The 19,752-nt window shown below is 41.2% G+C and overlaps 1 protein-coding gene across 5 annotated transcripts in view; it reads left to right on the top strand.

Annotated features, from left to right (window-relative positions):
• POM121C (POM121 transmembrane nucleoporin C) overlaps positions 1-19,752 on the top strand; it is a 74,098-nt gene that overhangs the window by 49,902 nt on the left and 4,444 nt on the right. For 2 of the 5 annotated variants that reach the window (XM_079943698.1, XM_079943694.1), the window contains exons 1-10: positions 2,794-3,373; positions 4,544-4,759; positions 5,064-5,222; positions 6,834-6,914; positions 8,359-8,530; positions 17,134-17,225; positions 17,875-17,948; positions 18,806-18,930; positions 19,045-19,147; positions 19,396-19,572. In XM_079943698.1, coding sequence (XP_079799824.1) covers positions 2,805-3,373; positions 4,544-4,759; positions 5,064-5,222; positions 6,834-6,914; positions 8,359-8,530; positions 17,134-17,225; positions 17,875-17,948; positions 18,806-18,930; positions 19,045-19,147; positions 19,396-19,572 — 1,768 coding nt within the window. In that variant the 5' untranslated portion in view covers positions 2,794-2,804. Of the gene's footprint in view, positions 1-2,793; positions 3,374-4,543; positions 4,760-5,063; positions 5,223-6,833; positions 6,915-8,358; positions 8,531-17,133; positions 17,226-17,874; positions 17,949-18,805; positions 18,931-19,044; positions 19,148-19,395; positions 19,573-19,752 lie in introns of those variants that run through there. The other 3 variants (XM_079943696.1, XM_079943697.1, XM_079943695.1) reach the window with 2 other exon arrangements.

Raw genomic sequence — 19,752 nt, 5'->3', positions numbered from 1 at the left:
AATCTTCCTTACTCAGTCTACCAATTCAAGTGTTTATTTCATCCAGAAATACTCTCACAGTAGTTGCCTCTTAAATTTTTGTCCATTTGTATAGTTGTTTATGGCAGGAGGACTAGTCTGGTATCACTTAATCATGGCTGGATAGGTTAATTTTCAGCTGCTTTTATAGTATTTTATTATATGAATTATACCACTGTTCATCCATTCTTGTGTTAGTAGACGTTAGACATTTAGATGTATTCAAATTGTCAATTATACAAATGCTGCTGCAATGACTATCTTTGTACCCACAGGGTTATGAGATACATTATTTCAACTTTATGTGATATTGCCAAATTGCTCTCCAAATTATATCATTTTACATATCCACATACAGCACACGAATTCCAGTTGTTCCACATCCTTGCCAAAATTTGATCTTGTTGAACTATTACATTTTTCTACTTGTGCAAATGAATGCAAAATGTTATCTTGTTACATCGATAAACCATTCCTAGATTACTGGTGAGGTTAAAATATATATGTACGTGTATGTACATATATATATACACACATGCATATACATACACATATATATACATGAACATATGTATATATTTATTATTGGCTATTGGATTTCCTATTCAGTAAGTTGCATTTGATATCATTGTCCTTCTTAACCATTGGGTCATCTTTTTGTTACTGATTCTTAGGAGTTCCTAATAAATTCTAGTTACTAATCCTTTTTTGGTTAGATGAGTTAGAATCATGTTTTCCTGGTCTTGGCTTGTCTTTTGGCAGCCTGTGCTGTCTTTTCCCATACAGAAGTGTTAAATTTTAATGTAGTGATATTTATCTTTGTTTTGCTAAATGATTTGTGCTTTTTGTGCATCCATTTCTTTGACCTCTAAACACTGGGTTGGTGCCCCATGGCTCAGGCCTTGGACCTCTTTATCTACATTAATTCCCAAGAAATCTTACTTAGTCTTGTGGCATCTGTACACTGATGGCTTTTACATCTAGCTCCTCTCTTGAACACCAGTAGTATATGATTATTTAAAGGACCCTTGCTGAGCAAGATACTATCTTCCTTCTTCCCTTATTGAAGTTTCTTGAATGGGACATCCACAGCCGCTGCCTCCATTTCCTCATCTTCTATTCACTCTTTAACCCACTGCACCTTGACTTTGTCCCACTATTTCACTGATGCCAGTACTGTTTGAGATTTTTTTTTTTTGACTGCGCCGCACATCTTGCAGGATCTTCGCTCCTCAATGAGGGATCAAACCAAGCCCACAGCAGTGAAAGTGCGGAGTCCTAACCACTGGACTGCCAGGGAATTCCCAAGATTTTTTTCTTAAGGAACACAGCCCATACCCTTTCCTTTTCGAATGAAGTTTGGTATGAAATTACAGTATATTGAATAGATAGAAGCAGAATTGCCCTGGCAATGTGTTGGGGAAGAGAAGAACTGTTTGTTTTTCTCATCTCTCCCAGTTGCTCCAAAGGCATCTTTTTCTGAGCCTTTCCTATCTTTCCAACCTCCCTATTCCACCAAACATCATAATCTCCAGCCATATCAAACTGTTTGCAAACTCTTGTGTCATACTCCTTTCCATCTCTGTGCTTCTGCAAAATCCTTCTTCATCTGCCTTCAACCTGCTTTAAGCCAGTTCTCTTAGCTCAAGTATCACCTCCCAGCCCATCTTCCCCTTTATCATTCCTTCCGTTTTTGTGCCTCTGTTATCACTCTTACCACGATGAATTGTAACTTTCTATTTACACATTTTTCTTCCCTGCTAAACTCAGGGCTTCTAGAGATCAGAGACCCTGTGTTTTCCCCCATTACTCTTTAATGTGTATCAGTAATAGAATGAGTAAATCAATGAATGAATGGCCAAGGAAGCTGAGCTAGGCCAAAGCCTAAATTAGCAGACCACCAAGTTTTTTTTAAAGTTTTATTAAGATATAATTCAAATACCACACAATTTCACAGCGTTGTGCAACAATCACCATAATCTAATTTTTAAACATTTTTGTCCCCGCCAAAAGTAAACTCTACCCTTCAGTAGTCACTCTCCATCCCCTGACGCCCAACACACTCCCCGGACCTAGACAAACACTAATCTACTTTCTCAGGCCACCAAACTTAACAAAGGTAAATTGATCACAAATCCTAAAAATCTACCCGATTCTGGAGCATAATGTGAAATTTGGTAGATAATTGCCCCCCTTTATCAATGTGTACTGCAGAAACGCAAACTTCTATTGCAGCTTCAGGTCTGATCTGCAGTTTATTAGACTATTAGGCAGTTTGATCGGGAATTTATTAGTACCAGATCCACATTTAATGAGGGTGGATAGTTTGGGTTGGTCTTGATTTTTACTATTGCTGTTGAAGTCAACTCCCTTTAGCAGTTTATACTTTGGCAGAAGACTGAGTAACTGAAAAAACTAGCAGCCTCAGGTAGCAATTGTGAAAGTGCCTGATAATCTCTTCTAGGGTGTTTAGGCCCCTAGAAAATAAGCATTACGTGAGTAGTCGCTTTCCGGAGCTTTTATTTCTAACAAGATTCTTCCAAGAGGCTCACCTCTGGATGGGTGCTGTGCGGGTGTACACGAGGGACAAGAATCACAACTCGGCGTTTAGCGAGGCGGCATTTTCTTTAATGGGTCGGGTCTAGCGCGTCGCCCGGCAGTAGCGTTTCCCTACGCTATCGCTCGTCCGAGTCGCGTGCGCAGTGACGCAGTCGGCGCGCGGTGACGCGACGCGCGGCGCGGTGCACGCTGGGATATTTAAGTCTTCTCCGCGGCGCGGAGCCGCGATGTCTCCGGCGGCTTCGGCGGCTGGAGGAGGCGACCGACGGCGGCCGTTAGCGAGTGTCAGGGACGGCCGGGGCCGGGGCTGGGGCTGCGGCGGGCCGGCTGGGGCGGCACTTCTCGTCCTGTCGCTGCTCGGCCTCGTGCTGTACCTGGTGCCGGCGGCGGCTGCGCTGGCCTGGCTGGCTGTGGGGGCTACCGCGGCCTGGTGGGGACTGAGCCGCGAGCCCCGGGGTTCGCGCGCCTTCTCGCTGGTTCGGAACGCCAGGCGTCAGCGAACACTGCTCGCCTCGCCTCCGGCCAAGTCGGCAGTAAACGGAAATCTTCTAGAGCCGCGGAGCCTGCTGGAAGGACCCGACCCCGCTGAACTGCTCCTCTTGGGCAGTTACCTGGGCAAGCCAGGCCCCCCGCAGCCTGCCCCCGCCCCGGAGAGCAGGGACCTGCGGGAGAGGCCGGGCCGACGCCCACCCGCCCGCACCGCGCCGCCCGCTCAGTCGGCGCATCCCCGTGGCGTTCAAGTTCACTCCTTCCTCCCCACTCCTCTCCTCCGGTCCTCTAGGAGGCCTTCCCACCGGTAAGATAACCCTGATCTTTCCCACACTCTCCTCTCTGTCGACGGGCTTTGAATTAGGGACTTGACTTTCAAATCCAATTTTCTTTTTCATTAAGTCCAAAGTGGATTCTGTGTCGTTTTGCCATCTTAAACACCTTGATGCGTGTCAGTCGTCTCCTGCCCCCCTTTACCCTTTGGAATGAGATGTGATGCCACAGCTGTTTCCTTCCTTTTAGTTCTTAAACCTGTCTGAATTTTCATACAATATAGATTTAGCAGAATACTTGATAAACCATTAAGTATCCCTACTTCTAGTGAAAATGTCTTTATCTTTCGATTGTAGTCATAGAGTATGTTTTGTTAGATTTTTTTTCTTTGGACCACTAAGAGAAATTCTATGGTTAGCCGAGCTCAAAGAGGTGTTCCCAGGAAACACCTCTTTGATTGATAAAACTTGGTAGATAAAAATGATCAAATCAAAGAGACAGTTTCATTTAGTCCCAATAGCTGAGTGATACAAGAGAATACAAAAATTTGGTGAAACTATTAGATTCTTGAAAAGTACATTTATTTGAGAAGATGAATGTTTAGGTGTTATTAGGTGATAAAAATGTTTAACTTTGAGTGTATGTTACTGATGGATTAGCATAGAAGAGTGAAGCATTCTTGAAAAGTTTCTCCCTACACATCCTAACACACACTTTTCTTCCATCGTAGTTTACTTGTGTGGGCAAGGTTTTCAATTTCCCTCTCAAATTGTTGAAGTCCATTGTAGGGACAGCTGTTAAGCAGCTGTCACTTTCTGCCCTTAGACGAAATGGGGGAAAGTTGCCATAAAAATACCATGTGGGGCTTCCCTGGTGGCGCAGTGGTTGAGAGTCCGCCTGCTGATGCAGGGGACACGGGTTCGTGCCCTGGTCCGGGAGGATCCCACACGCCGCGGAGCGGCTGGGCCCGTGAGCCATGGCCGCTGAGCCTGCGCGACTGGAGCCTGTGCTCCGCAACAGGAGAGGCCACGACAGTGAGAGGCCCGTGTACCGCAAAAAAAAAAAAAAAAAAATACCATGTGTTCTTTGTTGCTTTGAAAGAGGTTTAAACTCTCTGGAAAATATCTGAACCCACGTGGTTCTTTAGTCATTTAAATTTTCTGACATTCCTTTAAGCTTCTTTGGTATCTCCCATTCTTCACAGGGATTGTGGGACTTTATCACATCGGTTTGTAATAACACCTCGAAGAAGATATCCAATTCAACAGACCCAATATTCCTTGCTGGGGGTACTTCCCACAGTATGCTGGAATGGTTATCACAAGAAGACTGTGCTATCTGCTCGTAATTCCAAAATGGTGTGCAGCCCAGTGACAGTGAGGATTGCTCCTCCAGATAGCAAATTGACTCGTTCTCCGATGTGAGTATTGTCGTTGGAAGAATAGACTCCTATTTGTCCACTTTATTCTTTGGTTATTTCTGTGACAAAGCAGAAAAAGAAGTAGCTGCTTATTTGAATGAGAAATCCCAAATTCTAGTAATTGAACCATCTTTTTGTTTTGTTTGCCTTGGATTGTAGCTTTAATTGCAAAGGGCAATTTCTGTGAGTGTATAAATTATACTTTTGTTTGTTGGTTAGCTTCTGATGTCCAGTGACTGAAGTCTGTGCTATATGGCATGGTAATTAAAATATCTTGATGCTGGAATCTTATCTTTCACTGTAGACGAGAGCAAATTATCAACTCAACACTGTCCTCACCATCAGCTAGTGCCCCAGACCCATGTGCAAAGGAGACAGTACTGAATGCCCTCAAAGAGAGGAAGAAAAGGACAGTGGAGGAGGAAGACCAAATATTTGCTGATGGCCAGGAAAATAAAAGAAGGTAACAGTCCCAACAGAGTAATAACAGGCTTCTCAGGTGGGCTTCTGGGATTTGTTGAAATATAGATCACTCTCCAGAAGATCTAGAGGCCAGCTCCAGTTTGTGACCCTTAGTAGGTCCTGTTCTTTGGCTTTCATGGAAGAGCTTGGTAACAAGGGCTTTAATGCTGTTCATTTCCTAAGACACATGTTAGATAAATTTTGTAATTTACCTTTTCCATAAGTACTAGAGATACGCCAATAACTGTTAGCCATGTTAGCCTCATACTTTTGATACAAACATGTTAAATTTTATTTTTGAGAGAGCATGCTTAAAGTCTTCGCCTCACAATCTCGTGCTGTTTAATTATTTGGGTAACCACCAGTTGCAGTATTGTGATTGTGCTGAGGGGAGTGCTTGGCAAAGAAAAGTGAGGACTAGGGTATGGTAGACTTACTAGTAATGAGAGTAAAACCAATTTCATTATTTTGTTTTCAATAACTTAATGAAAATGGGTGTTAAGGCTTTAACAGGCTGCAAAGGAGTAAGTTAAGGAGTCCAGTCATTTTTCTAATTCAATAAATTGAGTACCCACTATGTGCCAGAGCCTATTCTAGGTAGAGCGGAGAGAGCTTTGAACAAGACGGAGTCCTCATGGGACTTGTTTGAGGAAAAGAGACCAAAAAATAAGGATAATAAAATAAGCAAGATAATTATCAATTATAAGTGTATAGAGATAAAAAACAGAGTGATATAACAGAGGGTAATGAGAAGGAGGCTTCTTTATATAAGGTGGGCAAAGAAATGCTCTCTGAGGAGACAGTGGACCCCACATGTAAAATCATTGGCCCCATTACCTAGAGAAGATTGTTCATATCCTATAGGTTCAAAATTGGTCAGCTTTGATACTGTAGGTGACAAAATTGAGTAGGGAAATGTTAATCAGTGCAAGTGTATGTATGTAACGGGAAAATCATGTTATCATGACTAGAGATAGGATTGACAAGTGAGCAATTTGAGCTAATGTCAACTAGCTAAGTAGGAGTGGCAGGGGGTGGGGAGGTGTGGAGGTGGGAGAAGAAATAACTTTTTATGGTGCAGATAGGTTTCTCATGTTCTGCAGGGTGGTAATTTTGCTTGACCCCAGTGAGCCTATAAATGAGGATTCTGTACTATCTTTCCCATGATGGGAATATGCAATGATTCTGTGCACCATGCATAGGCCCTTCTTGTATGTGATATGTAAAGTTTTTCCTTAATAGACTTGCCATATTAACCTCTAGAGCACTATAGGATGTGTGGGTTAATCCCTAAAGGGTTGTTTTTGTTTTCAGTTTGGGGACGGTAGGATGTTAAATTTGTGATTCTGATACTTTGGTGAGAAGTTAGCAAATAATTGATACACCTGAAGAGTTCAAAAGGTCTTGAAGTATTTTCATACTTTTCTTACTGCCTGGACACTGTTAGCATAAATTTACCTTTTGGAATCTTTGGAGTTGAAGCATTCCCCTTCTTGTCTAGCATGGAACCTATGCTTCATAGGAATAGTATAGGGTCCCAAGAATATGGGAATATGATTTAAGGGGAAAGAAAAGTAACTTCATTTAATTGAGAGTTTTTTGATTTGTCTAGGCGCCATGATAGCAGTGGGAGCGGACATTCAGCATTTGAGCCCCTGGTGGCCAACGGAGTCCCTGCTTCTTTTGTGCCTAAGTAAGTGAGCATCCATGGGTGAGATACAGACTGTTTGGAAAAAGGGAATCATCAGAGTTACTGTCCTGTAGACTTTCTTTGCTTTTTTGCATTGTTTTATTAGTTCAGGTTCAAATCTTTGAAGTCAGAGAGGAACATTTTGAGTAATTTGCCACAATAACTATCTTCTAATTCCTTTTAATATTTTTTCATTGATATGGATAAAACACACTAAGGCTAAGAGGGTTTATAAATATATTTAATAACCAAGTATATAAACAGAAAGATCACAAGGTTTGTGCAATGGATAAAATGTAACAATATGAAATTTAAGATAAATATTAAATCTCTACATTTGAGTTTAAATACATTTGAGGAGGAATTGGCTGGGAGGAAAAGTGGCTCAGCAATATGTGTGAAAAGCCTTGTGGTAACGTATATGCTTAATTTGAGTCAGCAGTATGCTATGGCTGCCAAAAAAGCTAATGTGCTCCTAGTCTGCGCTGATAGAAGAACAAAGACTAGAATGAGGCCGGTGAGTGGTAGTCTTGCTCGTCTTAGCTCTTCTCAGATTGTCTGTGGAGTGGGTTTGGTTTGGTGTACTACACTGTAAGCATGTACACAAACTGAAATGCATTCTGAGTGGAGCAGCTAAGATTTTATGGGCTGGTGGTGGGTAAGGCAGTTTTGAAGGGGTATGAATACTAGCTCAGAGGAGAAAAATCTCAAGGAGAATAAGGAAATTTGGATAATGGTCTCCAAACTATGGAAGGACTGTCACGTGAAAAAAGAAAAACAGTTTGCTCAGTTTGGCTCCGAATAGTATCCATGGGTGAAAGTTAGAGGAAATACATTTTCATCCAGTATAAGAATAAACTGGTCCGTGGTTGAGTATCATAACAGGGGTTGGATGACTTATTCTACAGGAAAGATGTACAGGGAATTTCTGTTTCAGTTGGAAGCTGAGAAAAAATGGTTGGTTTCTCTTAACTCTGATTTTTAAAAAAAACAGTTTTATTGAGGTATAATTGGCGAATAATAAACTGCCTGTTCAAAGTGTACAAGTTGATAAGTTTTGACTTGCATACACCTGGGAAACCATCACTGCAGTCAAGATAATGCATGCAAACATCACCTCCAAAAGTTTCCCCATGCCCCTTAGTAATACCTCCCTCCATCCTGTCCGCATCTCCAGGTGTCTGCTGATCTGTTTCCTGTCACTGTAGATTAGTGTGCATTTTCTAGAATATTGTATCAGTGGACTCATATATTTGATTTCTAAAATATTTGGTTTTCTCTTCTTGACTGTCAGATATATTTAGCCAAACTGTTAATAATAAAATTAAGAGCATTATGCTCTTTTATTAAGTTTGTTTTTTTTTAAGGAAGATTTTGTGTCCATGGACAAAGCCTTAAAAGAATGTCTTTAATAATACATCTAACTATCTTTTCCCCTTTTTATTAGGCCTGGGTCTCTGAAGAGAGGTCTCAATTCCCAGAGCTCAGATGATCACTCGAATAAGAGATCCCGCACCTCTTCTATGAGCTCCTTGACAAGCACATACACAGGTGGCATCCCTAGCTCCAGCCGCAATGCCATTGCCAGTTCTTACAGTTCTACTCGAGGTCTCTCTCAGGTACTTTTGTCTTGCGCTGTGGGAGAAATGGGTTCCTAGCATTAATTAATCGATCAGCCAGTGTTTACTACCTGGTAGTTACTACCTGGTTATCTGTAGACATCTTCTGTCTGTCAGATATTGGGATTACCACTAACAGAAGATACAAACCCTTGAGTGATAACTATAGACCAGTGGAACAGAATAGAAAGCCCAAAAAGTAAAGCAATCATATGTGGAAACCTGATACAAGACAAATGGGCAAAGGACGAATAATTCAGTAAATGATATTAATTTAATCAAAAGGTAGATTGACTCCAGATTGCATTGGATCATAAAAGAAATTTATCCTATAGGCATTGAGAATTTAATGAAAGTTTTAAAAATATGAAGTGGTTGGGGCTTCCCTGGTGGCGCAGTGGTTGAGCGTCTGCCTGCCGATGCAGGGGACGTGGGTTCGTGCCCCGGTCCGGGAAGATCCCACATGCCGCGGAGTGGCTGGGCCCGTAAGCCATGGCCGCTGAGCCTGCGCGTCCGGAGCCTGTGCTCCGTAACGGGAGAGGCCACAGCAGTGAGAGGCCCGCGTACCGCAAAAAAAAAAAAAAAAAAAAAAAAGAAGTGGTTGTAATTCTTTTTTAGAAAGAGGATGTAGTATAGCCTAGGAACAGAGCAAGCTTTGCTACCAGACAGATGTGGGTTCCAGTCTTGGCTCTGACACCTAGTAGCTCTGGGGCCTTGGGCAAGTAAATCACTTAAACTCTCTTTGTCTCATTTCTAAATCATTGTTGTAAAGACTGAAGGTAGTGTTTGAAAAGTACCCATTACAGTGCCTGTTAATAAGTGGGTACCCAATATGTTGTAGCTAGGAAAAAATAAAGCATGTGTGGAGGAAGATTTTCAAGGGGAGAAAAATTTTGAGATAAGTTAATCTATCCAGAAGACTCTTACAGTAATATAAATGAAAGATGAGTGTGATAGGTGAGGAATAGTATTTAATTTGTGTCTCTTATGAGTGAGTTTGAGCAGCTTTTCATATACAGTACTAGAGAAACATATTCCAAATGAACTAAAGATTTAAATGTAAAATAGAAACCATAAAAATAAATGTTTGCAAAAGCAGGCTTCTCGGAATTCCCTGGTGGTCCAGTGGTTAGGACTCGGCGCTTTCACTGCCGGGGGCCCTGGTTTGGATCCCTGGTGGGGAAACTTAGGTCTCACAAGTGGGAGCATCAGTTGGTACAGTTCCCTAGAGGGCAGTGTGGCCATTGTTATTAGCATTAGAGATGCACATGCCCTTTGATCCAGCAGGTTTACTTTTAGGAATTACCCCTACACATATACTCAAAGACATATACAAGGGTGTTGATTGTAGCATTATTTTTGCAGAAGCTTGGAAACAATGTAAACATACCTTTTTAAGGGGCTGGTTGAATGACTTACATTATTTCCATAAGTTGAAATACTGTGTAACTGTTAAAAACAGTAAGGCAGCTTTAATAGGCACTGATGTGAATGAGCTCAAAATATTATATTTAAAAAGCATGGTGCAGAACTGTGTGTATAGTGTCCTCTATTCATGCTGCTGGTTTCTTTAATCTTTTGATGTGCATAGAATAATGTTGACAGGAAACTGTAATAGAAGCTGTAATAACTATTGGATAGGAAGGAAACTTTTTACTGAATTCTTGTTGGAATTTGTAACATGTGCTACAATATTACCTTTCCTGGTTTCAGAATTTTTTTTAAGTATAGATAACCGTTAAGTAAAAATTCCCCTGTCCTGGCTATCTCAGTGTCCATCCCATAGGCACCTATTGTTAACATTCCTACTATGTATGTAAACACAGATGATACACAAGATTTCTGGTCTGTTTAACAAAATGGAATCATAGCATATATGGTTTTTCTACATCTTTTTTAATCATTATATATTGCATAGCATTCCATGTCATGTAATCTATCTAACGGCTGTTTTAAAATTAGAGTATAATGTGCAGAAAAACAAATATAGATGTACAGCTTCATGTAACTACCACCCAGGTCAAGTAATAAATCATTTTCAACATGCAGAAGCCCCTCTCATACCCACTCACAGTTACTACTTCTTCCCTTCTTCCTTCCTCAATATTAGCATCATAGTTTTCCCTGTTTTTGAATTTTATATAAATGGAAATAGAATATGCTTTCTTCTGTGTTTGGCTTCTTTCATTCAACATTTTACTTGTGAGATTCATTCATGTTGTTGCATGTGGTCATAGGTCTTTCATTTTCATTGCTGAATACTGTTGCATTATATGAATATACCACAATTAATTTATCCATTCTACCATTGGACATTTGAGTTTCTAGTTGGGAGCTGTTACGCATAATGCTGCTATGGACATTCTTGTATACGTTTTTTTTTTTTTAATTTAAGCATAGTTGATTTACAATGTTGTGTTAGTTACTGCTACACAGCAAAGTGATGATTGTACATAATATACATCCTTTTTTTAAAAAATTCTTTTTTGTTATGGTTTATCATAGAATATTGAATATAGTTCTCTGTGCTATACAGCAGGATCTTGTTTATTCATCCTGTATATAAAAGCTTCCATCTGCTAACCCCAACCTCCCACTCCATCCCTCCCCCAACCTCCTCCCCCTTGGCAACCACCAGTCTGTTCTCTGTTTGTGATTCTGTTTCTGTTTCATAGATAGGTTCATTTGTGTCATATTTTAGATTCCACATGTAAGTGGTATCATATGGTATTTGTCTTTCTGACTTCACTTAGCATGATAATCTCCAGTTGCATCCATGTTGCTGCAAATGGTATTATTTCGTTCTTTTTTATGGTTGAGTAGTGTTCCACTGTATATATGTACCACATCTTCTTTATCCATTCATCTGTTGATGGACATTTAGGTTGTTTCCATGTCTTGGCTGTTGTGAATAGTGCTGCTTTGTATAAGTCTTTTTTTTCCCCCGTACTGCACAGTTTGTGGGATCTTAGTTTCTCGACCAGGAATCGAACCTGTGCCTCCTGCACTGGAAGCGCAGAGTCCTAACCACTGGACCACCAGTGGTCTAGGGTTATTCCCTGTATAATTCTTTTCAAGGTGATGTTTCAGCTGATTCTCCTACCAGCGCAGTATGAGATTTTGTTCCTGTGTTTATACATCTTCACTAACACTTGGTGTTGCCTGTCTCTTTTAATTACCCATTCCAGTGAGTGTGAAGTAGTATTTCATTGTGGTCTTAATTTGTATTTCTCTGATTAATAATGAAATAGAGGTATCAACTGTTCATTGGCCATTTGTATTTTCTTTTTTATGAAGGGCCTGTTCAAGTTTCTTGGCTCTTTTCTATTAGGTTGTCTGTCTTTTTCTTACTGATTTTTGTAAGGTCTTTATATGTTCTAGATACAAGGTCTCTGTGAATTATATGTGTTGCAACAAGTAAGTGTCCTACTCTGTGGCTCACCGTTTCATCCTTTTCACTTATGGTTAGTGTATTTTGTGTACTGTTGAGGAAGTCTTTGCCTGCCTAAGGTCATGATGATATTGTCTTATGCTACCTTCTAGAAGCTTTATTATTTTTCCTTTTTAAATTTAGATCTATAATCCTCTTGAAATTGATTTTTTTTTTTTTTTTTTTTTTGCGGTACGCGGGCCTCTCACTGCTGTGGCCTCTCCCGTTGCGGAGCACAGGCTCCGGACGCGCAGGCTCAGCGGCCATGGCTCACGGGCCCAGCCGCTCCGCGGCATGTGGGATCTTCCCGGATCGGGGCACGAACCCACGTCCCCTGCATCGGCAGGCGGACTCTCAACCACTGCGCCACCAGGGAAGCCCTTGAAATTGATTTTTATGTGTGATGTAAGGTAGGGATCAAAATTAGTATTTTTCCATCTAAATATCTATTTGACTCAGCAACGTTTATTGAAAGGCCCGTCCTTTTCCTATTGCTCTGCAGCACCACCTTTGTCATAATTTGTGTCAGTATATCTGTAGATCCATTTCTGTTGATAGATTCTGTTTTGTTGCACTGGTCTGTTTTTCTGCCCCGTGCCACACAGTCTTTAAGTTTTGATATCTAGTAGAGTAAGTCATCCAACTTTCTCATTTCTCTCATTCCTCTTGAGAATTGTCTTGGATCTTGGCCCTTTGCATTTCTATATAATTTTATCATCTTGTCAATTTCCATACCAAAAACTTTGCTAAGATATTGATTGGGATTGCCCTTAATCTACCAATTATTTTGGAGAGAGTTGACATTTACAATATTGAATCTTCCAGTCCATGCACATGGGGTAGTCTTCAGTTATTTACATCATCTTTAACTTATCTGTGCAGTGGTTTTACATATTTTTTATTACATTTATTCCTAGGTACATGTTTTTGATGCTATTATAAATAGCATATTAGAAATTTGTTACTGATATATAGTAATACAACTGATTTTTGTATTCAGAAAATTTGCTAAATTCTGAATATTCATCTGTATATTCTTTAGGATTTTTGTATGTACATCATGTTGTCTACAATAATAACAGTTTTTTTCTTTCTTTTTAATTCTAGTATTTTTTCTTTTTAGTTTTTTAGAAATTAATTTTTAAAATTTATTTATTTTTGGCTGTGTTGGGTCTTTGTTGCTGCGCGCGGGCTTTCTCTAGTTGCCGCAAGCGGGGGCTACTCCGTTTTGGTACACGGGCTTCTCATTGCGTTGGTTTTTCTTGTTGCGGAGCACGGGCTCTAGGCATATGGGCTTCAGTAGTTGTGGCATGCAGGCTCAGTAGTTGTGGCTCGTGGGCTCTAGAGCGCAGGCTCAGTAGTTGTGGCGCACAGGCTTAGTTGCTCCACGGCATGTGGTATCTTCCTGGACCAGGGCTAGGGCTGTCACCCATGTACCCTGCATTGGCAGCCAGATTCTTAACCACTGCGCCACCAGGGAAGTCCTTGAATATTATCTTCTTACATACTTTTTTGTTGTTTTGTTTTACTGTCAGACATTGGAGGGGTGGGGGGACAATGACTTGAAGCTCTGAATGATAGTATCTTCCTCCAGAGAGGTCTGTCTTTTGCCTCTGGCAGGCAGCTAGGATTGGGACAGATTACCCCTGTACAGTTGGAACTGACATGATTCTGAGTTGGTTGTCAGTTCTTGTGAGGGCTGGTTTATTTCTGATTTGCCCTGTACCCTACTATGTAGCCTTTGGGATTCGAACCAAAAGCCTAAGGTGTATATTAGGGCCCCTCTACTTTGCAAAGCCCTGAATTCCGGTTTTTGTCTTCCCAGCCCTACAGGGCTGCCGAAAGCTTTTCTCAGCCTCTCAACTGCAGCTTTTACTTTTGGAAGGAGCAGTCGCCCTGAGGCTCCTCACCTGCTGGCTCCTCTCCTCTGTCTTACCTCCACAGTGTCTCACTGCCTTGGTAGCTCTCCATACCACCATACCTTCAAACATATGTATTTTATATTTTCTTCAGCATTTTTTGTTTGTCCTCCACAGCAGGGTTGGTCTGAAACAACGTAGTCAATATGTAATAACCCATAATGGAAAAGAATCTGAAAAAGAATGTATACACACACATATATGTATGTATAACTGAATCACTTTGCTATACACCTGAAACATTATAAATCAACTATATATCAATAAAAACTAAGTAAATGGTGCTTATGCATTAAAAAACAAACAAACCCATAGCCTGAAACATGGTCAGATTTTGTTTTAAAGCACCCTCACCCCTGGTAGAGCCTGTGACGTCACTACGGCAAGTAATATACTCACTGACACTAATAGCTTCTGGGTGTTTTATTGTAAGTAGTTACCAGTCCCCTGTTTGTGTGTGATATTTGAATATATAATGCTGTCAGAAGGAGAAGTTCTAGAACGGAGAGCATAGTGTACTTTCAGTTTTGATCATAATTATCTTTGAAATGGTCCATGGCATGAGTTATTTTAAATTATCAAGAAAGTAAGGAAGTCATTGGAAGCGGAGATTAGAGTAATATGAAAGTTCTTTATCTTGAAACTTCTCTTTCAAAGAAATGTGTACTGAAGCAGTAAACATGCCCAGTAGTCAACAGAGATGACAGCCCTTCTATTTGGTGCAAGTGGTAGTAGAGATATTTGACTTAATTGTATTTTTCCAGAGGAGCAGTAGTATATACCCAACCCACAGCTACCCAAACTAGAAGTTCTAGCTTTGATATTATAAAATCATTACAAATATTAGACTGGTGCCAATTAGAGAAAGTGAACTGTCCTTAGATCTCATTGTGCGTGACATTGATATCTTCGTAAGTCTTATATAAGACTTGTCATTTTCCAAAGTAGGAATAGTAACCCTGGCCTTCAAAACCTCAAAACCCTAGCTTGCATTTCTGACCCCATCCCTTATTATTCCTTTACATATACCCTATATTTAAGTCAAAGCAGCATATTTGTTATCTTGTAAGAGCACCTACTTCCTGCTTTGTTGCCTTTTCTTGTCCTGTTCTCCATCCGGAATCATGTGTCCATCCTACTGCAAGCCTGTAAAGTTCGTCTTTCTTCAGGTGTTTTTGTCAGATTATGAAGGACCATCACAAATGTCACCTTCATCCTTTATTATTCTTCTAACCGAACTCTGCATAATCTCTCTCTTCTTGGATTCCTTTTTAGAGACTTCATTCATCTCTTGTCTATTATAGTCAATTTGTGTACCATCCTATCTCTTTTCTAGATTATAAATTTATTGATGATGGGAATGGTCTTGCTTCTATTCTTTGTAAAGTATAAAGGATAGTACCTTTATGAAATAGGAACTTGACAAAAATTGAATTACAGTGCAGAACTAAATTGACTGCTGGATACATAGATTGTTTCTTTTTATGACTTGCCTTGGTATAGCCTTTGCCCACTTTTCATTTGATATGTTTATTATGTTTATATGGAATTGCAAGACTTTCACTTTTACATGTTAAGGATATTAACTTACCACTTTAGTTGAATATATCTACCTTTTAATTTTGTTTCTAGTTATGTTTTTATTTCATTTTGGAGTGTTTTTGTTTCCTGTCCACATACATTTTATTTCTAGTTTATGGAAACATTACTGTGGTTGAAAATTCAGATGGTACAGAGTATATATAGTAAAGTCTCCTTCCCACATGGAGACATTTTTATTTAGAGAGGTTCTTAGTTGTCCTACGACAGTCTGTCAGTTTTCTCTCCTTTGTTTCTGGAATAGAAAGTCTTTTCCCTACCCCAAGTTATTTAAGAGCTCATTTGGTTTTTTTAAATAGTTCTTTATGACACCTGGATTGTGTGTGTGTATAGTCTATGAAGTAGAGATAGAACATTTTCCTCCTAATTGTTGAACCAGGTTGTCTTCCACCCTGGCTAAAGGTTAGAATCACCTTTGGCACTTCGTTAAAAATACAGGTGTGAGGCCTAAGCACTTGTTGTTTTTTCAGATGGCTGTCCTTTCTCGTTATTTACCTGAGCATAACGTAAAAAACTATTACTGATTTCAGCTTTTTCCTCAAGCTTATTCTGAGTCTCGGTTTCCTGACATTAGTCTTATGGAACTACTCTACTGCTTTACCACCTGTCTTTGATTTAAAACCCTCTTTACCTTTTTAAAATTTTTATGAAGTATTGTTGCCTCCCTGTTTGTGCTTATATGATGCAATTTTACTGAGTAAGAAATCACTAGAAGCTTCTCAGTAGGAAAATTGCCTATGGTGATAGTTCAGTATCTTTGTAAATAGGCCAGAGACAGTGAACCTATTTGCAGAGAGCTGCTCTTTGTCAAGTACTTTGCTGCTAGGCCTCTTCGAAGGAGGCAGAGATGAAAACAGACTACCTTTGCTATCAGGGGACTCCACTTGGTGAAGAGACAGATGCATGGATAATTATAACGATAAATACCACTGATGCTGCAAAAGTCATAGATGTCATGATCGTATATATGTGTGTGTGTATATATATATATATATATATTTTTTTTTTTTGCGGTACGCGGGCCTCTCACCACTGCGGCCCCTCCTGTTGCAGAGCACAGGCTCTGGACGCGCAGGCCCAGCGGCCATGGCCCATGGGCCCAGCCGCTCCGCAGCATGTGGGATCCTCCCGGACCGGGGCACGAACCCGTGTCCCCTGCATCAGCAGGTGGACTCTCAACCACTGCGCCACCAGGGAAGCCCCGTGATCGTATATTTTAAAAAAATAAAGTTAATAAAGTAAAACTGAAAATTTAATGAGAGCAAAACTAAATTAGTTTATTAGCTTATCTTCATTGGAACAGTTTAATTTACTTTTATCATTTCCACAGACAATATAGAGTAAACGTGTATGCACATCATAGCTCTAAACCATTACTGAATGTGACAGTCCCCTTTTTAATATACGCCAAAAGTACATTCATTCCTTCTACATTTATTAGTTAGCGTTCCGTTAGTTTTTCAGGCTTTTTCTCCTGTAGTTAATACTGGCAATTGACTTTCTTTTCAGGAGCCTTCCTTCACAAAGAAATATTTTTTTAGTTACCTAAAAGGAGATTTTATATGCAGTGATAAATAGAACCACAGCATTATATTGAAGGTCAGATGATAAACTATCAACTAGGGTCAGTCACGTTATTTGTGTTTGCCTTTTAGCTGTGGAAGAGGAGTGGACCCGGTTCATCTCCCTTCTCTAGCCCAGCCTCATCCCGCTCCCAGACACCAGAGCGGCCAGCAAAGAAAATAAGGTAATCCATTATTGTTTGCTGCGTGGATTACTGAGCGGTCAGGAAAAGAGGGACGTTTACTCGGCTGTTAGGCTTTCTGCAACTCTGATTTGGAGGATCAAAGAAATTAACATCCAGAGGACAGGGAAAGGCCCGCCTGAATCGCTCTCATCTCTTACAGTTCTTTTGTACCAACTGTAGAGGCCTCTGGCTCTCTTCCTCACACTGTAGCGTGAGTGACAGGGGTGCAAGAGTAGAGGCCACACAGAATAGAATGAACAGAGCAAACGATGTCATCGGGCAGCGGACTTCCATGTTTTTGACTCCAGCTGACCTTCTAGGTACCTACAGTCAAGTTGAATGTCACTCTGTTAGGGATCAGATCTGTGACTAGAACTTTCAGGGACTTGGTGGGTTGTAAGTAAGGTTTTGAAGATCACTGATTTGTGCTTGTTGTAAGACAAAGGTTTCTCCTTGGTTTCCATGAACTGCCTCCATTCTTTTCTGTTGGAATTTTCTTTTGACTTCTTTTATTTTTTCTCCTGGCATACTGAGGTCTTATATCATGGTTGTTCTAGACCAGTTGGTAGGTAAGCAGGTACAAGAAGTTATCCAGTACTTTTTGTCAGCAAGTCTTTCTTAAACTTAATTCTGCCTTTTCCTCCTACAGAGAAGAGGAGCTTTCTCATCATTCTAGTTCTTCAACTCCATTGGTAACAGACAAGGAGTCCCAGGGAGAAAAGGGTAAGTTGATGAATGCACTAGGGTGGCTTTTGGTGGTGGAAGTGTTGAGCATTGCCTTGTGGACGGCCTGTTAGATACAGAGACAGGAGTTTCTGTCCTTCAGAAATTTATAGTCAGGTAAGGGAGAAAGGTGACACAGACAGGTACAGTATAACGTGTGGTAACGGCGGGCTACAGATAAGCTTAGGTTGAGGTATCTGTGACCAATCCAGATAATTATTGTCCAGCAAGCAGTTGTATACCTGCATTTGGAGCAATTCTGCCTTTATATCCTCTTGACTATATAATCTTTTTTTTTTTTGTGCGGTACGTGGGCCTCTCCCACCGCGGAGCGCGGGCCCAGCAGCCATGGCCCATGGGCCCAGCCGCTCCACGGCCTGTGGGATCCTCCCAGACAGGGGCACAAACCCGTGTCCCCCGCATCGGCAGGTGGACTCCCAACCACTGCGCCACTAGGGAAGCCCTTGACTATATAATCTTTCAGACACCATCCAAGAGCCCAAATCATGGAAGATCGAATCTTTCAGAGATACCCATTGAAAACTCAATGTTAAAAATGGGATAGGGCTTCCCTGGTGGCACAGTGGTTGAGAGTCCGCCTGCTGATGCAGGGGACACGGGTTCGTGCCCCGGTCCGGGAGGATCCCACATGCCACGGAGCAGCTGGGCCTGTGAGCCATGGCCGCTGGGCCTGCGCGTCCAGAGCCTGTGCTCCGCAACGGAAGAGGCCAGAACAGTGAGAGGCCTGTGTACCGCAAAAAAAACCAAAACAAAACAAAATTAAAAAAAACGGGATAGACAAACCTATCCATTTCTGGCAGAGAGGAGGAAGAAAACAAGTCTTTCTTTTTTTTTAGTTGCAGATAAAACCACATGTAAGAAACAGAACTCGTGGAATTCCCCATCAACACCTGGCAGCTCTGGGCGGCGTAAACGGAAGGTTCAGTTGCTGCCCTCCAGGCGAGGGGACCAGCTGACCTTGGTATGGTCTTGTCCATCTACCTCTGCCCACCCCCACTTAACTCTGTCTTAGGAAGGCTAAATATAGGATTCTTCCAGTTTCTCCTGATTGACAACTTCTTTTTCTCTTTGGTAGCCTCCACCTCCCCAGCTTGGTTATTCAATCACTGCTGAAGACTTAGACTTGGAAAAGAAAGCTTCTTTACAGTGGTTTAACAAGGTCTTGGAGGATAAGACTGGTAAGGAATGTAGATCAGTTTCACACCCCAGAGAGGGTTTGTTTCTTTTGGTTTTATTTTGGTCTTTCTCATCTAGGAAGTCCATTTGGGTCCTCAGTGGAATCTGGAGAACAGTGAGCACTGAGACTGAAGGGAAGCCTTTCTAAATGAGTTGTCCTGAGGCCCTGAACTCCCCGTGCTCCATGATATGCCACTGGAAAGAATTCCCAAACAAGGGAGGACAATGTCATCTTTTCTTTCTTCCCTAGATGCTGCCTCAAACTCTGTCACTGAGAACCCACCTACCAGTCAGTCTTCTTTCACTTTTACCCTGCCTGCTGCTGGGACTGCTTCATCCCCAGCCTCCCTCCCAGCCCCAAGCACTAACCCACTGTTGGAGAGCTTGAAGAAGATGCAGAATTCCCCAGGCCTACCATCCCTCCCCGGTGAGTGGGAGAGCTTACTTTAGAGCACGTAACGACATCAGCCTTTGTTTAGGTGGAAGTAAAAGCACCATGCCCATCAGTTGCTGGAAATTGCTGCAAAGGTTGAACCTATTCTGACTTCCCAAACCTGAGCTGGTGCAGGCTTAAGAGCTTTAGAAATCTGTAGTCAGGACATTTAGG

The sequence above is a fragment of the Stenella coeruleoalba genome, assembly GCF_951394435.1.
Source record: "Stenella coeruleoalba genome assembly, chromosome: 15".
Taxonomy (NCBI): Eukaryota; Metazoa; Chordata; class Mammalia; order Artiodactyla; family Delphinidae; genus Stenella; species Stenella coeruleoalba.
Note: the sequence above shows the minus strand (reverse complement) of the source record. Positions and strands in the feature narration are given on the sequence as shown.